Source organism: Pectinophora gossypiella, chromosome 2, assembly GCF_024362695.1.
Source record: "Pectinophora gossypiella chromosome 2, ilPecGoss1.1, whole genome shotgun sequence".
Classification (NCBI taxonomy): Eukaryota; Metazoa; Arthropoda; class Insecta; order Lepidoptera; family Gelechiidae; genus Pectinophora; species Pectinophora gossypiella.
This window is the reverse complement of record NC_065405.1, coordinates 9,148,470-9,168,577: the sequence shown is the minus strand read 5'-3', so window position 1 is coordinate 9,168,577 and position 20,108 is coordinate 9,148,470. Positions and strand designations below refer to the sequence as shown.

General features: G+C 38.6%; 2 protein-coding genes across 4 annotated transcripts; one reads left to right on the top strand and one right to left on the bottom strand.

Moving 5' to 3' along the window:
* The first annotated feature begins 427 nt into the window (after window positions 1–427).
* LOC126377600 (ATP-dependent 6-phosphofructokinase) lies at window positions 428–19,108 on the top strand. 3 transcript variants are annotated; one of them, XM_050025433.1, is made up of 15 exons: window positions 428–594; window positions 730–1,040; window positions 1,543–1,747; window positions 1,995–2,149; window positions 2,327–2,435; window positions 3,558–3,746; window positions 4,138–4,281; window positions 4,586–4,720; window positions 14,644–14,807; window positions 15,132–15,273; window positions 15,670–15,852; window positions 16,866–16,935; window positions 17,055–17,279; window positions 17,749–17,950; window positions 18,190–19,108. In XM_050025433.1, the coding sequence occupies exons 2-15, from the start codon at window positions 760–762 to the stop codon at window positions 18,329–18,331; spliced, it is 2,346 nt and encodes a 781-aa protein (XP_049881390.1). In that variant the 5' UTR covers window positions 428–594; window positions 730–759; the 3' UTR covers window positions 18,332–19,108. The 3 variants fall into 3 exon arrangements, with proteins under 3 accessions (XP_049881390.1, XP_049881388.1, XP_049881379.1); XM_050025431.1 differs by lacking the exon at window positions 2,327–2,435 and adding an exon at window positions 2,548–2,656 and having other exon boundaries at window positions 429–594; XM_050025422.1 differs by lacking the exon at window positions 2,327–2,435 and adding an exon at window positions 2,881–2,989 and having other exon boundaries at window positions 431–594.
* Window positions 9,143–12,535, bottom strand: LOC126377772 (uncharacterized). The gene is made up of 2 exons (XM_050025595.1): window positions 12,133–12,535; window positions 9,143–10,457 (listed from the first exon to the last, which is right to left on the bottom strand). Exons 1-2 carry the CDS (start codon window positions 12,317–12,319, stop codon window positions 9,184–9,186), a joined length of 1,461 nt encoding a protein of 486 aa, XP_049881552.1. The 5' UTR covers window positions 12,320–12,535; the 3' UTR covers window positions 9,143–9,183.
* Window positions 19,109–20,108: the final 1,000 nt, after the last annotated feature.

The following is a 20,108-nucleotide window of genomic DNA, read 5'->3' as shown; positions in this document are numbered from 1 at the left end:
CCAAGGCCAAGCGATAAATATTGGATATTTTTTGTAATGGTAGTTTTCGTAAAAGATTCTTACCACACAATAGCGATGGGTCGTTATCGGTTTTTGAGATAACGTAACGTAAGCGTTATGTGATTTCCAATAACTAGTTTCTTAACTAGTGATTTTTATAACTAGTTATTTTCACAACGTTCTGAAGCAAACGTGATAATTGTAACGTAAAATCGTTTGGTTAGGTAGCAGTTAAAACGTCGTTTTCATCTTGTCATTACGAATATTGTAAAACCAGTGATTTTGCGTGAGTAGTGAAAGTAGCCAAACATCGACGCTATGCCTTAAACATAAGAGTGAATTCGATTTAACTTTATGGCGTTGTGATTAAAAGAGTTATTGAAGACTGATGCCTATTTCGATCGTTTAAATGGCGTTATGAATATCACTAGTTTTTGTTGTAGTGGAAAACGAGTGATCACTGTTCGAGCTCGTAACTGCATATATAACCAGTTATCGTTAATAACGCCCATCGCTACCACACAAAATGTCACTTCAAAGGTCACCTTGGTAAAGTTCGGATTCAAATTCCTGAAGATATAATAAATAATTTCGGTGCGTAGATAAATGGTGTTTAATTCTTAAAAGCATTTCAGAATTATCTATAAATTGTTAAAAATCGCTACAAAAGTGGTTCTTGTGTTAATTTTGGGTGTGCCAGTTATAACTTTGTTAATTACAACCTTCTAGGTGACCGGAATCTCTTTTTAACCCTTAACGATGGACGGATCGTCACAGAAGTTCATCGAGCGGGGTTCCCACAAGGGTAAAGGCCTTGCTGTTTTTACCAGCGGTGGTGACTCGCAGGGAATGAATGCCGCCGTACGATCTGTAGTGCGTATGGGCATATACCTTGGATGCAAAGTATACTTCATTCGCGAAGGATACCAGGGTATGGTAGATGGAGGTGATAACATAGAAGAGGCTAACTGGTCCTCTGTCAGCTCCATTATTCACAAGGGAGGCACTATTATTGGATCAGCGCGCTGTATGGACTTCATGTATGTTCATTGTTTGTTTATTTATAATTTTTTAAAATAACACTTACTACCTACTTAAATGTTTCGCAGAATCTTACTCACACTTAATGTATTGTCATGATAAAATAATAATAAAATTCAACTGTTACCAACATTTCACAATGCAAATAAAGATTGCATCAAAATGACTAATTCAATATTGGGGTCTTAGATTTAATTAAAGCTCTAGGTACTTGAAGTCTTGAATTGCCTAGAAACTAAAACAAACATGTATTTTCAACTTTATTCAAACAATAGAATGTGTGATATATTTTTTTAGTTAATTATAATATTTATTGATTATTGACTAAGGGGCCTCTGGGGCCTGGCTGTCTACATGAATAGCAGTGACTATATACTTCAACTAGGTATTTTAAAACATGTATACCACAGTGAATAATAGTAAATGCTGATATCTTAAGGTTGTGCCTAATCAGGCAGTCAGGGGGTGAATTTATTATGTATAATTTATGTCACTTTACAGCAAGAAAGAGGGACGTTTGAAGGCAGCCTATAACCTGGTGACCCGTGGTATCACCAACTTGGTAGTAATCGGTGGTGACGGTTCATTGACTGGTGCGAACCTCTTCCGCCAAGAATGGTCCAGCCTCCTTGATGAGTTGTTGGAAAACAACAAGATTACCAAAGACCAGAGGGAGAAATACAAGTATTTACATATAGCTGGAATGGTAAATAATACAAATTTAATAGATTACTGTTCTTTTTCTACCAGTTTCAGTTTTGTAAGTTCCTTACTTAAGAAAATTAGAAGTACTTACTGAGTCCCTAAAAAAATAGAAATGATTTGAAAGACTAGTTATTTTGTAAAGCTTCCAAGCAATTTATAACCATTGTAACTGGTGAGTAAATAGATGAAGAAACTTCAATAAAAACAGCAGATGTCCTTTGCATTAGTTTACAAAAAACTTTTTTTAGGTGGGATCTATTGACAATGACTTCTGTGGCACAGACATGACAATTGGCACTGATTCTGCGTTACATCGCATCATTGAGGCTATTGATGCCATTGTCAGCACTGCCTACTCTCACCAAAGAACATTCATTATGGAGGTCATGGGCAGACACTGTGGGTAAGTCAAAGAGAAGTATTCTTCTACCAACCTCTTTGACCTACACTAACTTATTTTCATTTCTTACAGGAAATATAAGAATCATAGTTTTTGAAGAAATGTACAATAACTTTATAAGCAAATGGATGCCAATTCATGTTCAGTGTATGAAATGTTAATGGAAGTTTGTTAATCTAGATATCTTGCTCTGGTCACGGCCTTAGCGTCCGAAGCGGATTACGTGTTTATTCCTGAGGCGCCGCCCAACGTGGACTGGCAAAATAAACTTTGTAATAAGTTAGAACAGGCAAGCCTCAACACTGATCTATCTTTGCCCTCTCATTTTCTTTTCCCAGTGTGTAAACATTATCATACTTGACACTTTGTGCATTTTCTGTAATCCAGTTTCCCCCTTTTAGTTTTCTTGCAGTATACACCGCCCTGTGTACGGATGCAACTTATAGCTTTATTTGCGAAGACCCAGCGCCTCTCAATTGGGAACAGAAGTTGTGTGCGAAAATAGCAGAGGCAAGGATCTCAAACTGTATTACCTAATGTATGTGGGAGCAGGATCACTTACTCTATTAATACTTTATTTACCATTTCATCCTTTGAATTGGCAGATTCCATTGGCGTGGCGTCATTTGACAATGACGATACTTCAAAATTGTCTATAAATTGTATTGTCCTTGCACTCTGGAGGGTTTCCATGCATGACCTTACCCATTATGCCTGGGTGCTGCTTGTTGCAGTTATCTGGCATTAGTGGCCGCTCTGGCGAGCGAAGCAGATGCGGTATTCATTCCCGAGGACCCTGTTCCCAATAATTGGGTTGAAAAGCTTTGCAAACGATTGCAGCAGGTACGCAAGCTTAATTGAGCGGCACTGTATAATCATAACACACAATCTTTGGTTCTTATTAATAACGCTGTATTTACGCTGCAACAATTTGGTATTTAATTATTTAGTTTTAAGTTTCTTGACAACAAGCGCAACAATTCATGTATGAAATCATATTTAATGAATTCAAATTGACCAATCAATTAACCATATATTTCAGTTGCACAGCTGTTGACCGCCTGGCCGGATCTACTTTGTATTTGCTTCTGCTTTGATTGTGTGTTTTCGGTCAATATTGTAGTATGCTTTATTATTTTTCATTTCAAGTTTTCATTTATCCTCATGTAATCTCCTATCGTGATATCTCCTTGCATGTCATATAATTGATACAGGTGCTTATAATCGTAGTAGTACAAGTAAAACAATCTTATCCTGCATGAGCAGCGTTATCTTAATCTTCATATTCATGGACGCCTTGAATAATTGATGAGTACAGATTAAAAAAAAAACAAATGCATTGACATCAGAAATTGTTTACTGTAATGGTAATTTATGATTGGATAGTGACGTATGTATGTTTGGGGTATAGGAGAGGAAGTCGGGGCAGCGTTTGAACATTATAATCGTGGCGGAGGGCGCCATCGACCGGGAGGGTAAGCCCATCACCGCCGAGTTGGTGAAGAAGGTGGTAGTGGACAACCTGCAGCAGGACACGCGCATCACTGTGCTCGGCCACGTGCAGCGTGGAGGATCGCCCTCGGCTTTCGACAGGATTCTGGTAAGATTCCATAATGAACCAATCCCGTATGTTGCCCGCGTATCGCGCGGAACGCGATAAATGAGCCAATGAAATTGGGTAATAGGTGGCTCGTTTATCACATCGTGCGCGATATGCGGGCTTCATTCTACGTCTACTGTATTCAATAAGGTTGCTTCTCTCTTCATTCAAAGTTAGGTACTTCCTTATTTGCCTTTAAAGTGAGAATCTATTAGAAAATTCCCGTTAATCCCTGTTAATGGTCTTCTATTCAAATGCTTTTTTCATTCGTATTTCATTTATTTTTTCAATATAGAAATTGAGATCGCTGCTATACCGTAATCTTGGTTGAACCTAGTTTTAGCAAGTCTCTGAAATGACTGGCGATTCACGTATCTTTTTATTTGTCCAGGGATGTCGTATGGGTGCGGAAGCGGTGATGGCGTTGATGGAGGCGACGCCGGAGACGGAGCCATGTGTCGTGACTCTGGACGGCAACCAGGCGGTGCGTCTGCCGCTCATGGAGTGCGTACGCCGGACTAAGGCCGTTGCTCAGGCGAGTAAAGAATAAAGACATAAAGACAAATTTATTGCCAATAAAAGTAATATTTACAATAAGTTACGGGTAAAAGGTAATGGTCTAGCATATTATTCATCCACCGACGTCGTGAAGTAGCCATTTCCAGATTACCCAGTGTGCAGCGGATGGAACGAAAGGTTACGGTTGTGGTTGCCCGAAAGAGATTGCTACTTAGCAATAAGGCCTCCTATTGCACTCTATATGTCTATTGTTTCTGTTACTTTCTATTTCCTGTGTGTGCAGTGTAGTATGTGTTATGTTATGTAAATTATTATTATAGGCCATGGCTGACAAGAACTGGGATTTAGCGGTGCAACTGCGCGGGCGCAGTTTCGCACGCAACTTGGACACTTACAAGATGTTGACGCGCCTGAAGCCGCCCAAAGAAGCCTTCAATGAGTCCGGGAAACCCGCTGTAAGTTTATTTTTCTGTATACTATCTTGGTTTGTGCTGCATTATTTTTGAGTGCTGTCTTTATACACTATCTCCTCACTATTTCATGATGTACATTAATGTTAAAAAATACATAATACTTAACAATGATCTATTCTAAGAAGTAATTTGAAACAATTTTATGGGAATCATTTCACGTTATTTACAATTATATGTATACCTATTTTTGAGTAATCAAATGTCTGTTAATAGAACATAACATAACATAAATAGCCTATATACGTCCCACTGCTGGGCACAGGCCTCCTCGGCGTTAATAGAAACCCATGGAAAAATGTTTACGGCAGATCTAGTAACCAGGGGGTCAAAAAGGCCACATTGAAACAATAGGCTAGTTTACAACTAAACAAATCAGTTACTTTTTATTAAACGTCAAAACACGAAATTACTATGGAATTTGATTGATAAAAGGCAACCTGTGGCGTCATAGAAAAACAAGACAAAATGTCGCACTTATTATTATTACATTTTTGTTTATTAAAATTCATAAATAAGATAAATAAAAGAAAACGATTTTGTCACTTTTAAGATCTGTCTTTCTTTAGTAATCAAAATTTAATATCATAATTTATCTTTGACCTAGAAAATTACCCAATTCATCTAAAAATAATAAGCAATATTACAATTTAACATTTGCGCTTATAAAAGTAAGTGTGCAATGCCAATATATGTCAAATAGCAATATTGCTTTCTTAGATCTTCTATCGTGTTGGTTGTGAAGTGGATGACCAACCTCATCAACCCTGGTGTCAGGGTTATTATTGAGCCGCCAAAGGCCCCTGACGTGACTCAAGTAACGACTACGTACTTACATCAGTAAGTAGTCACCGGGACCAACGGCTTAACGTGCCTTCCGAAGCACGGATTATCTTACTTTTGGACAATCAGGTGAAGCAAGTGTAGAAAATCTGCTCTATTAATAATAAGAGTCGTATAAATGACTTCTTTTGTGTCTGCCGTACAAAAGATGTCAGTAAGAGGACATTGATACCAACATTGACTTTGAAACCACAGAAAATATACCTTATTTATAGGTATAGTAAAATATGAATATCTTGGTTGTATCTCCTTTATGTTGTTGCAATAGAATGTTGCACATATTTTACTGATAAAGTTCAAAAACCCTCATTGTTTGAACACTACATTTGTTTACAAGATGTCATTGTAGATAATAAAGAACAGATAAGATTGATGATTTTTATATTATGTCTACATCCTTTATAAGTATAATGTTGGAATGAGGTCATTGGCATTCGAAATGTGCAAAATACAGAGTGTTAGTGACATCGTAACGAATTCTAAGGGGGATGATTCGGACCATAATTCTGAGTTAATACTTGTTTTTTGTTGTCTTTTTATTATTTTTAATTCTATACTTTTGCCTTACAACCCGTAAAAGTACGTACAGGTAGCCATAGAAGTACGTATGGGTGCTAGTGACACCGTAACAAATACTGAGGAGAATGATTCAGACCATGATTCCGAGTTGATATCATGTAGTATTCCTTGTCCGAAAATTCATGAAAATGATAGAGATATTTTAAATTATTTTCAGTTCCATACTTTTGTGACGGAAAATTGTAATAATGTTTCCTATCCACTGGTTGCCTGGAAGAAATTGCTGCTTAGCAATAAGGCCGCCAGATTGTACTGTATCTTAATTTGTTTTGTATGTTGTGTGCAATAAAGTATACCGGGTGTTAGTGACATCGTAACGAATACTGAGAGGGATGATTCAGACCATGATTCTGAGTTAATATCTAGTGGAATTTTCCGTCGCAAAATTCATGAAATTTTGAGTTTTGTTTTTAATTATTTTCAATTCCATATTGTGTTTTTAGCTGCATAGAACCCAAATTTCAATAAAAAAAACAATAATGACAAATTATCGAAAATTTTCGATGTAATGGAGACAACAGCTGCTCGAACGGGTCAACGGCCACACGCACCGAGCCGCGCGCCCCGCTCCGCACGCCCCGCTCCGCGCGCCCCGCGCCGCACGCCGGCGGCGGCGCGGCCTACAAAGTAGGCACTACGAACCGATCCTATTTCTTTCTCTGTCTATCGTAAATTTATAAATTTATTTTATTCTTATTCTTAAATGGACGGATAATCAACAGGCATAAAATTTATGGAATACACGTCAATTTTAAGCAGAAATCTAAAACAACCGACAGAATTAAGTTGACAGCACACGTCAAACGGTTTGCATACCAGCGAGATACCTTTTTGATTCGACCGGGTTATTCATTCATTTACTCATAGGAATCGGGGCCATTATCTACCTAAAACAGTTGAAACAGTAAATAATTGTATTCTTTGTTGTCATTAGAATAACTAACAACCAACTAACACAACCACCACAGATTAGGTAATTAGTTACCTACTATGTCAACCATCCACCAACTTAGTATGTAAGTACCTACGCAAAACCTCGCTACACAAAAATCGAGCGAGATCGCGTCTAGAATTGGGCGGACACTCCGCCAGAGTGTTGCCTATCGATATTCTATCGATACCTAGTTAAAAAAAACCAATAGTAGGTACCTATCGATAGATCTTTTAGATCAATACCCATTATTATTACAAAGCAAGACCTATCGGTACTATCGCTAGTATCGATCTAAATGTACTATCACTACTTTCGATAGTTTAGACAATTTTCAAGTTCAACAATTGATAATCTACCTATCGATAGTTCGGCAACTCCGCCGCGTAGGCAATGTCGGCATGTTCAAAGAAAAAAATTGTCCGAGAGGAGTGATCTTATTTTTCTTGTTACATGTTGGTACCGAGGTACTAAGTACTAAGTTATTCGTGGTTTTAAATCTCATTGTTAAATCATCAGTAAAGAACTAATTAAACCTATCCTGTTCTGTGTACAATATTCATGTAACGGCTACATGCTTACATAAGTACCTAGTAGACGGGAGCAACGACTTAACGTACCTTCCGAAGCACGGATCATTTTACTTTCGGACAATCAGGTGATCAGCCTGTAACGTCCCAACCAAAGGCCTTATAAACAGATTTTTGTGATATGTCCCCACCGGAATACGAACCCGGACCCTCCGCATCCCATCGCTCAACCACTGGACCACATAGGCCAAGAAGGTTCTAAGACATAATTAAAGGATCCTGGGACGCAAGACCTCCGAGTTAGGGCTTGTTTGATCTGTCTTGATGGATACTCGGACGTGAATAGCCTCACGGATCAAGGGCAACGCGCGCCAATAAAGTAGGCATTACGAACAGATACTAGGTATTTCTTTGAGTTGATAGGTATCAAGTGAAGTTTCCTGTCGCCAAATTCATAAAAAAATTAGATTTTTTTCAGTCCCATATTGTTTTAAGCTGCATAGAACGCACATTTAAAATAAACAAATAAAAATTACTAATTATTAAATTTTATCAATGTCATCAATAATAATAATAACGTATCTACAACTTCAGCTATGCGCAGGTGAATAGCCGGCGCACGGGTCAAGGGCAACGCTCGCCAATAAAGTAGGCATACGAACAGATACTATTTCTTTCTCTGTCACTTGCACCATAAACATACTTCTCTCTCTCTCTCTAGTCGTCGGCTCGACTCGGTCGCGGCCGGTGCGTCGTCGGCGCCCTTAGTCGGCGCCTTTGATGCTTTGCGCTAACGCCGCCGCGCGCTTCCGCTCAGTCGAATACTAAGCTTGACCCGAATCGCGTGATGTTTTTCGAGGATATTTTTTTCGTGTTTGTGAGTGTTTGTTTCATTCTGTAAATGAGTAGTGTCGACTATGATGATAGATCATAGACCATTTACTGCGCAAAAGTATGGAAGATTGTTGATGTTTATTAAAGAGCAAGGTGTTGTGTTTGTGAGTGCGTGTGATACCTACCTACCGCGGAGGAAACGCGATGTTGCATACCTACGTGACGTGACATGTTCTAGGGTACCTACCTAGGTACTTCATCCGAAGGAATAACAATTAAGGTAAGGCAAGAGTAGGGTTTTTATTGTTAATAAGTTAGGAACGTTTTAATAACTGGTAGGTAGGTACCGTGCGTGAAAAATCGTGGCAGTAGGTGTTCTACTTCAACAAACAACATTTTTAAACGTTGAACCACTAAGCATCTAAATACAAGAGAATGAAAACTCCTATAAGCCGCGCCAATAAAGAAACGAATCGAAAATGGCGTCTAGTACTTGCAAAGACAGATGGTAGGGTCAGCAATACTAGGGTTTAGTTCCCGGGAAATTTCGAAAAAATAGATATTTTTCAATTTTATTAAAAATATTTTTTAAGCAAGATTAATATTCCGGGATCGAAAACCCATTAGTTTCAAGCTTGTTAAGAGATACATAAGTATGTAGAATACATAGGTGTAAATATAAAACAATGCTTTGAGCGAAACATTATTATTTATTTATCAAAATAGACAAATTAATTTTGAGACGTTGATGGCCTTTCACCGGTTTTAGTAGACGTTGATGTCCCTTCACCGGGGTCATCGTAATCAATCTCTTCAATCCCAGACATCTCACTGTCCCTTTCTTCCGCCGAAGTATCAGTTTCACTTGATGAATCGTCGCTGCTATCCATACCCACTCGTATAATGAAATCATCTATTTCCGTTTCATTCGTAACGTCACGTGTCCAGTACGTTTCTTCTACTCTTTTAATATGGTTGATTTGTTTTTTCCAGTCTTCAGCTGTTATTGATGAGATGGCATCTTTTGTTAGTTGTTCAATTTTGTTTTCATGCTGTTCCACATTTTTGTCAGCAACCCTTTGTTTTAACAAATTCCAGATATGCTCAATCGGGTTCAAATCACAGTTATATGGGGGCAATCTTAGGACTTCGTGTCCGTGTGATTTTAATAATTCATCCACTACATACTTTTTCTCTGGCATTTGTTTCTTTAACTCTGTTAGGAGCTCTGCTTTTGTCCATTCCTCTCTGTAGGTTATATTATGTTCCTTCATAAATTTTTTTACATCATCTTTTCGAGTAGCCGTTGTTGGTGCTTTGTCCAATTGCATCGAATGATACGAAGCATTGTCTAGTACTAGAATACATGATGGAGGCAGATTTGGAATTAATTTTTCATTCAAATATTTTAGAAAATTTTGGCCATCCATTTCGTCGTGGTAGTCACCTGTTTTACATTTCGCTTTAAAAACCAGGCCAGCACCACTCACGAAACCATTTTCACTTCCTGCGTGAACTATTACCCACCTTTGGCCAGGGCTGTCATTTTTTCGAACACCCTTATCCCTCGAACTTTGCCAGCATTTGCTTACTGTATAGTGGGCGTGAATCCATGTTTCATCCATATATATCACAGGTTTTTTATCGGGTCCTAATGCATCATTTTCTCTAATGCGTCGCAAATAGCGGGCTCGCCAAGCTTTAATATTGTCTTTTTCTATAAGAATCGATCTGTTTTGACGGCATTTTTTGAACCGATAGCCAAGTTTATTTTTTAAAATCCGCCTCAAAGTTGTTTTAGATCCTTTGAAATTTAAGTCTTTTTTTGCGGATGCCAATATTTTATTTAACGTGGGTACTTCTTTACGCACATCGTAAATAGAATTAACAATATTTCCGATGGCACAGATATCAAAATTGTCAATGGGGACTCTAGTATTATGTAGACCACGTCTCCCTTTGCTGGGTGTCCGAATTCTTGTCTTCTTCTCCTCAGCAAGTTGACCTTAAAAAACAAAAATAATTCTCAGCATTAATAAAAACATTGAACATTGCAGTTATCATCGGATATTAGCCGTAACATATCGAGAATATCTAAGAAGTACCTATTTATAAGCATATTTTATTCCTTATTTTTATAAAAGAAATAATTTGTATTATACATATAAATCTTATTATAAGATTAAAACTTAATTTTCGTTTCCAAAAGAAAGATTTAGTTCAAAAATGGAATGAAAATATTGTGTATATCAGGATCGCGGGTGTATTTCTCAGATCAGCCTAAATATATTGCAGTTATTTGGTACCTTCTGTGTACTTTTACGTACCTCTCCTGAAAATCTGTGTACCTACGTCCATACAATGATATTTTGAATATTAGGTACACCCGCCATCGTGATGTCAGAACCGCGGGTGTACTGTTAACCAATATATGTACCTTAGTACACTGTTTAACTACATTTGGTACCTTTTGTGTACCTCAAGAAACAAGTATTAAACCAATAAACTACGGTATACTTTCTGAGAAATTTCAAAAAAACATTTTTTTTCTCTTTTACGTCGTTACTATTTTACTTAAAAAAAACAGTAATCGAACCCAGAACCTTCACATTAAACATAATAATATACTACTATGCCCATCCCGGGATTCGAACCCAGAACCTCCACATTAAACATCTACTATTATGTCCTTACCGGGAATCGAACCCAGAGCCTCAACATTGTATGTGTACTATTTTTTGGCTACACCAGGATTCGAACCCAGAATCACCGCATTAAACATGTAGGCACAAATGTGGCTTACTGGGAATCGAATCAGAAAAAAAATTGAGGTAGGTACTTTTGTATTGATTGCACAATCACAGTGCAAAAAAAAAAGTTTTTTTGGAATTTCTCAGAAAGTATACCGTATTTTATTGGTTTAATACTTGTTTCTTGAGGTACACAAAAGGTACCAAATGTAGTTAAACAGTGTACTAAGGTACATATATTGGTTAACAGTACACCCGCGGTTCTGACATCACGATGGCGGGTGTACCTAATATTCAAAATATCATTGTATGGACGTAGGTACACAGATTTTCAGGAGAGGTACGTAAAAGTACACAGAAGGTACCAAATAACTGCAATATATTTAGGCTAATCTGAGAAATACACCCGCGATCCTGATATACACAAAATATTTCCCATTAGTTGTTTTTTACAGAAGATAGCCTATATGGGCTATGAGCTTTTGCATGCTAAAAGCTAGGCGAAAATAACTTAAAAAGAAAAACAAAGAACTAGCGATAAACTAGAACTCCGCGCCACAAAAGAAGTCCCGTGGATGAGGTCGTTGCACGTCAAAGGCGGCCATCTTGAGACACGAAAAAGAACTCTATTGCAAAGAAATAAGAAAAGTCAAATTTAGTTCCACAATATGCCGCGGGAATTCTTTCGTTTCAATCTAGGCAACATGGTCTTATTTTATGAATTAGGTATGATCTTAGCCTGCTCCACACTAACTGGACGAATTTAAAAAAAAAATAACATCAATCGTGTAATATTGAGGTTATTTTATTATTTCTCGTAAATTATAGATTTCTTCACAAAAACTATTTAATGTCTATACTTGTGTACAAAATCATGCCGCGGGTTACTAATGACATACCCTTGTTAAATACGAAAAATATATTACATACCTTCTTTTTTTATTTTCACAATAGTGCTAACAGATAAACCCGTGGCCATGGCGGCGCGAGCGTTTGCGTATTGAAACGGATGATACCGTTCCAAATTTTTTTCTTCTTGGAAGTATTTGATGACGTTATAAACAATATCACGTGCATCACTTCGAAGAACCTTGCCTCGTTTTCCAGAAGTCGTCATAATGACCACGTATCAACACGGCACTTAAAAGTTGGGTTAGGAATTTGGAAACAAACAGCGTCGTGAGCGTCGTAGCAGCGGAAGAGCAAAACCAGACTGATTCATTTTTTTTTTGTATACGGTACGCCCGTGTGTGAGTAAAGACAGCAATAGCGTGCGAGTGAGAGAGAACGATGAGTGACGCCATTTTCGATTCGTTTCTTTAATGGCGCGGCTTATACCTAGATATCAACATCGTATCACGCACGCGTAACGTAGCCGCGCGTAAGTTTAGCGTCTGTGTGGCGCGTTGTTCGACTTACATTGCGGCACAGTAAAAATTGAAAATCTTAATTAAACATTTGCGACAAGAAAAACACCCACCATCATTTTTAGTACAATAAAATAGGCGTTCCATTTTTTTTTTCGTTACGATGTCACTAACACCCTGTATTTGATTTGATTTGAAAATTCCACTTGATATCAACTCGAATCATGGTCTGAACCGTCCCTCAAAGTTATCGTTACAATGTCACTAACACCCTGTATTTTCGTGACCTTTTGCTGGTACTATTCCTTTATTATGAGACATAATGAAGAAATAATGATGTCTGCGTACAATGTTCAAGGACGTCAATTAGTTTCGTTTTTTCATAGGTACCTAATTAATTACTATCTTTCACCTCTGGTCAAGGTTGTTAGTAATCAGAGAGCAACTTCCAGCCATACAAGGTCCTAAATGGACATGATGTCGTATGGTGATAGGGTTGGCTGGTGATTCACCCATTCCATCATGTTAGAAAGGACTCAATTTCTCCGGCGGTTTTCACGATTTACTACGTAAGATATTTTTTTTTTTTTTTTTGTTTTGGTTTTCCCCGGAGGGTAAGGCAAAGGGAACTATGCCCATACAGCCATGTCTGACGTATTTTTTTTTCTTGATGATTAATGAAATGATGAAAGGTGATGATGATGAAACCTAAGCCCCCACCCTCGGAGTAGACTCCTACTCCGAACCCCAAACGAATTAACTCAAAAGTCCGCATAAACTTTTGAGTTATGAAGCGGCTTCCTGGCACGAAGCGAAAATAGGCAGATACACTTTGTTTATTGAATACTCCAATATAATAACACTCGCGAATGTCTTCCGACTAACTTAATGCGATCATTAACCACAAAACACCACTTCGTATTAATTATTTAGATTATTCAATGAAGAAAGCAACTGTCCCGTTCCCGTCTCCCGCCAAAAAGCCCTACGTAAGATAAACAGCTGAACGGATTCTATGTTTTTTTTTTTAATTCAGTTTAGCACAGCAGCAACAGAAAACTGGCTATCTGCCGCATTTCGTGCCGCCTCTGTATTATTATTTTTTTATTTTCTTCTAATCTTTTCGAAGCAGGGACGAACAAAAGTCATCGAACTAACTGATCAGTCAGTGTGTTTTGAAGATAACTTTAAAAAGACGTTCCTTACAATCCACACACACAACACATACATAGATTTATCTATACATATATGTTTCTTACACATTGTATAAGAAAATGTATTTTATTATTTACTCGATGATGATGTAGTAGAAATGCATTTTCGGAGTTATGTGACCTAACCTGTATTGGGCCGGTTTTTCCTTCGCGGGTTGGAAGGTCAGACAGGTAGTCGCTTCTGTAAAAACCGGACCTGTCAAATATTCAGGTTAGGTTAGCGGACCCTGTGAACAACGGGATAATGCTTATTTACTCGTAGTAGCAGCAAAAACCCAAACATTAAAAAATATATGTATTAAGCCGTTCTTGAATTATATTACATACCTACGTAAACACATCAGCTTATGCTGCTAGTGTACTTAGATAATAATAATAATAATACTTAAACGCACCAATTTCTCATCCGAGTAAGCAGAGGCAATGAAATCCGATCCTGACACTCTTCTCTCGCTTCCTCCACATTCATTAATTTCTCTTTTCGTAAATCGTACTAAGCCGAGAGTTATAACTATAACTTATAAATGGTGTAACTAAGTATATAGTCTTTGTTTTATATTATAACTAGCGACCTGCCCCGGCTTCGCTCGGGTGCAATACTGTGGAAAAAATGAAATTATTTACATCACATTAAAAACCTCAAAAATAACAGTATTTATCCACTATTTAATGGATGTTATTATACATATAAACCTTCCTCTTGAATCACTCTATCTGTTAAAAAAAACCGCATCAAAATCTGTTGCGTAGTTTTGAAGATTTAAGCGTACATAGGGATATAGGGACAGAAAAAGCGACTTTGTTTTGTTTGTTAGTGAAGAGACACAAACTATATTTTTGTTTTTGTAAATCAATCGCAGGAAGGCCTGACACTAGCGGTGATGCACGTGGGCGCGCCCGCATGCGGTATGAACGCGGCTGTACGCTCGTTCGTGCGCAACTGCATCTACCGCGGAGACACCGTGCTCGGCATCCATGATGGCGTGGAAGGCTTCATCAGCGGGAACATCGTCAAGATGGAATGGTAAACAAGTGGTGTCTTGGCTTGTACGTCATGTCGTCTTCAATGCGCCCGCTGTCTTATGCGGATATTAAGCTCTGCGGGTCTAATTTGGCTCTATACTTTTGTTAGTTTTCCCATCTAAAAAAGAGCAAGTTTATGTTTTGAATCATTATCAGAAAAATATTAAATACGAGTTTTAGGAATAAAACATAAATTACATTCTATAGTGGTTATTATTAATGTTCCAAATTCAAATTAATTTCAACTCGTGTTTTGTTGAAAAATTCGAAACTGTTAAAATTTTTTTGGAGTGCCTTTTTATGTACGAATGACCTTATTTCCCAGGTCGGACGTAACCGGGTGGGTGGCCCAGGGCGGCGCGTTCCTTGGCACCAAGCGTACCCTGCCTGGAGACAAGAAGGGGGAGATCGCCGCGCGCATCAAGCAGTTTAACATCCAGGGGCTGCTGATCATTGGTGGTTTTGAGGTATTGCGGTATACTTTACTACAACTACCTACTATAGTTCTTGCGTATTACAGCAGGACAGAAAGATAGAGTACTGCCTAGTGCGAAAGAGACAGATCAAGAAATTGTACTATTCTGACAGCTGTTCTGCGCACCGTGCCATAACGCTAAAGATATAACTATAATATAGCCTATAAAATATGTAACTCCCACTGGTAATATACCACATTGGTTTGCTCCGGGATGGTGGAATTATTTGAGCACGAAGCCTATCTACCCAAAGGCGTCCGACACTTTAGATTCTTGTAACAAAACGCAATCTACATCAACAAAGTCTTACACATACGGACGAATCCTTTTACCACAATTACAAGTCGAATTCCAAAGAAACACCTACCTTAATAACACTTGTTCCAGGCCTACCAAGCCGGCCTAGAGCTGTACGACGCCCGGGCCCAGTTCCCGGAGTTCTGCATCCCACTGGTGGTGATCCCGTCAACCATCAGCAACAACGTGCCCGGCACCGACTTCTCGCTCGGCGCCGACACCGCCCTCAACGAGATCACCGAGATCTGCGACCGTATCCGTCAGTCCGCACAGGTGAAGTACCTCGACTTAAGAAAAAAAAAATGATATTAAATAACAGTCATGACAGACGTCGATCATGTGTTGTGTGTTAAGTCATGTCAGGAGTCTTTGGCGGCCCAATAGTAGTGACACCAGGGTTGGAGAGGTTGGTAATCCACCTCACAACCCACACGATAGAAGAGACTTATATTCAATTAATGGCAATAGGCTCGCTCTTTATTCCAAGGGACGTAAACATAGCTGGCGAGGAGTGGGTGTTTAGACTACACACCTCTGCCTACCCCTTCGGGGATACAGGCGTGACGCTATGTTAAAAAAAGTTTATTATTCTTGTTTCCGATGTAAGGGAATGAAAATGAAGAATATTTATTGCTTAAACCAAATAAACATAATTACAATAAATTGGGATCTCCTAGTAGGCAAATTAATTTACCTGTGTCAGTGAATGTACTGTGGGAATGAGTGATGATAAGAATGAATGAGTGAGAAATTAGAAGGAGGAAGTTTGCTGTTGGATAATTTCCGTGCGAATTAACGAAACTCCTTGCTCAATGAAGCAAGAGGTTGGATGGCGATGTTTCTAGATGATTTGCTGAAATTATAGTCTGGGGTTAAAAAATGGCTTGTTCTCTGTTGTTTCTCATCCCCAACATGTGACAGAACTTCTGCCGCCGCGGGGGCAGCGAGAGGGTTATGTCGGAACCCCCGGTGAAGGTATCACCGTCGTTATGCCAAGCTGCGGGGACACTTTCGCATTCTTCCGCGGCTTATGGCCACGATTGCACCATCACTTTTAACTCACATAGCACCATCTCGTGGCAAATGCCCCCACTCCACCTTCGTTGTAGAGAGGCGCACGCGACGCAACGTACGCTACCTCTCAAGCCCCAGTGGTGGCGCTGACACCCCCGAGTTCAGCGCCAGTGGCTCAGTTCATTTATCCCTAACCTAGGGTCCAAAAAGAGTATACTAGTACAGAGTAATATATAATGTAAATAATCACTCAAACTATAATTCTTTTACAGGGTACCAAACGCCGCGTGTTCGTTATTGAAACTATGGGTGGCTACTGCGGTTACCTGGCTACTTTGGCAGGTAACAATACCTACTTATTTCAGTGAAATGGTCCTATTTGAAAAAAGAATAACTTTTTTCGATGGCTTTCGGTGAATTATTTGAAAGAAGAACAACTTTGTTTTTTGTTTTTTTCTTAGGACTGGCTGGCGGCGCCGATGCGGCGTACATCTACGAAGAAAAGTTCTCCATCAAGGACTTACAGCAGGACGTATACCACATGGCCTCTAAGATGACCGGAGGCATCCAACGTGGACTCATCCTGCGCAATGAGAAGGCCAATGACAACTATAATACGGACTTCATTTACCGTCTGTACTCTGAGGAGGGCAAAGGCCTGTTTACAGCCAGGATGAACGTGCTTGGTAAATTGAACTATATTCTATTATTATACTGTTTATTATTTTACGGAAGGTTTGTGTTATGTATGATGCCGAAACTTACATGCGCACGAAGTCGCTTATAAGGGAGTTTGTGTATAGACTAAAGAGCGATACACAGTGAAGCGAAAAATCCCATGAATTAACTCTATACGTAATGATTTGTCCGACTAAGTATTAATTGCCATCCGAAGTACATAAAGTCACAAAAAATACTTAATGCAGGATGGATACGACGTCGATACGTATCCGCTGAAATGCGGGTACTTTGTTCATCATGGGCTTTATTTAGCCTGTACCTATGAGTATAATCCGCGGCATATAAATTCAACAAAAATGGCAACCCGTGCAAGTAGCATCCCTGGATGACAAGGCTATTGTTCGACTTGCACGCCGTGGATTATACCCGTTAGACGAGCTATTGTAATTTGTTAAAATAAATTTATTTCCACAGGACATATGCAACAAGGCGGGTCCCCAACGCCGTTCGACCGCAACATGGGCACAAAGATGGCGGCCAAGTGCCTGCATTGGCTGGTGGAAACCATACAGAAGGGCCCGGCCAACAACCCCGATAGTGCCTGCCTGCTCGGCGTCGTGAAACGCCAGTACAAGTTCACGCCACTAGAAGATCTCAAAGCGCAGACCAACTTTGCGTAAGTTAAATCAAATCACACGTACACGTAACCTAATTTTATTTCGGCCGGGCGCACTTTGCAAGCATTGTCGTACTAATTCAAATCGTGTGAACACCAGTCTATGACAACCAACTCGCTCCCAGTTTGCGTACTTTCATAGTACTTGGAAGGCTGGCATTGTTCGGAGGCATACGAAAACACATCCATAGTGTGACCAGCCTCAAGCACGAGATATTAACAATCACCTCCACTTTCAGGCAAAGAATACCGAAGCAGCAATGGTGGATCAAACTCCGCCCTCTCCTCCGTATCCTGGCGAAGCACGACTCCACCTACGAAGAGGAAGGCATGTACATGACAGTCGAACAGGGCGAGATGGACTCCGAAAACGTGATCTAAGCGCCCGCTCAAGCTGTGCACTTATTTATGTTTCGGCTTCGGTGCTGCCATTTTTTTCAGCTTTGGTGTTGCCAGCGGTCTCGAAATTATTATCACAAACCTTTAGACCCAGGATCACAAAGTTAGATAGAGATGCGCATTTTTAGGAGATTTAATTGTAGTATTATAAAAATAAAATGAAGTACGACTTTTTAGAATTTATATAAAAATATAATCGGTTATTTATAAACCTCTCATTAGATACGTAGGAATTATACACATGACACTTGTAATAGTTGCGGTCAGATGAAAATGAAATCCTTTACTAACTAATTTTATAAATATCAGTAGCCACAAGCTAGTTCCAGTTGAGTAATTTGTACATTATAGTTATACAATTTTAGGAATAACCCTTGTTGATGTTTGCTTATTTATTTCTATGTTTTTACTAAACAAAACAATTTCATGTGGCTGTGGAGTAACTATGTAATATTTACAGTGTTGGTGATCACTAGCTTGTATCTAGACAATTTATTTATTTGTTTTATATACAGATATAATTTATTTTTGAGAAATCTGTTTCGAAATACCTATTGGTGTTTTAATAGTGAAATCGAATAATAAATAAGCTTTACATTTGTAGCATATGCAAATGTCTAAAAATATCAGACTTAGTATCAATTAGTATTATATGAATTGAATGAGATAATCGTAACTACTGCAAATTGTTGACAGAGATTAAATTATTGTAGATGTTAAAGTGTATTTGATTACTATAAATTAATATACTTTGACTAATACATGGTTGTTTTATTATCATGTTCACACCTGAATGTCTACAGATATAGTAAAGAAATCCACGTAGTGGAATACAAAACATACACATATTGTTTATGATTCTTTATAAACAATATGTGTATTGGACATTTCAAGCAAAACTAAAGTAGGTAAAGGCGTTCTTATCGTAGAAAACGATCTCTTCCAGACTAGCTTCGTTAGAGGCTTAGAGGACAGAATCCCAGCAAAACCTAAAAAATTGGAATATTCCATGAACTACTTACTAATCATTTAAGTTATATAATAAAATGTAGCTATATATATTATAAAACGATCTAACTGCTCTTTCGATATCCACTAGAAGTGATATTAACTCTGAAAGTACCTATTTTATTGATTGGTCCATTGGAATAGCTGTGCCAGTAGGCTCTAGTAAAGCTATCCTGTGTCCCCATTATTACGTGGGAAAAATTCAAACGGCGATATTGCCAACATTGCTATTTAGCACGATATGTTTTGTCGATGATAGTGAGACAACAATAACACTCTTCTTCGACGTCCATCTTGCCTAACTCGTCAGATATCAGTGTCTGCGTTTGTCGCGGGCTTAGAGAAAGAATACGGGCATTGGAATCGCGATACACGAAATAGTCTTTTGCACAAAGACCGACAAGCGCGAGGAAATTACGTACGTTTTCTGCGTGAATCGCTGACGCACGCAGCCGGTATTCTACCGTATGAAATGAATGCTGTTTTACATTTTAGTAAATATAAATAGTATCAGTGATTGATTTTCCTATGTGTTTGTATGACATTAATGCTCAAGTTGGGAATTTTATTGAATCTTGCAATATCTATATTTTATTAATGTACGAGTTCCTGTTCGTGTGGCTTTTCATCATGATGCTGTGAGTTAAGCATGCATGTTCGTAAAAATAAAGATTAAAGATTTTATCTAACTTTGCAACAGGTAGTATTTTCAAATAGGTATCCTATTTAAAAAACGCTCAATATCATTATT

What these genes read in the sequence shown, in the direction of transcription:
- LOC126377600 (XM_050025433.1), top strand. Translation starts at nt 760, where the DNA reads ATGGACGGATCGTCACAGAAGTTCATCGAGCGGGGTTCCCACAAGGGT. An exon ending in TTTGTAATAAGTTAGAACAG is followed by an intron (nt 2,436 to 3,557) that starts GCAAGCCTCAAC and finishes TTTGGGGTATAG; the next exon opens with GAGAGGAAGTCGGGGCAGCG. An exon ending in GTATCCGTCAGTCCGCACAG is followed by an intron (nt 15,853 to 16,865) that starts GTGAAGTACCTC and finishes ATTCTTTTACAG; the next exon opens with GGTACCAAACGCCGCGTGTT.
- LOC126377772 (XM_050025595.1), bottom strand. Translation starts at nt 12,319, where the DNA reads ATGACGACTTCTGGAAAACGAGGCAAGGTTCTTCGAAGTGATGCACGT. An exon ending in TGTGAAAATAAAAAAAGAAG is followed by an intron (nt 10,458 to 12,132) that starts GTATGTAATATA and finishes TTGTTTTTTAAG; the next exon opens with GTCAACTTGCTGAGGAGAAG.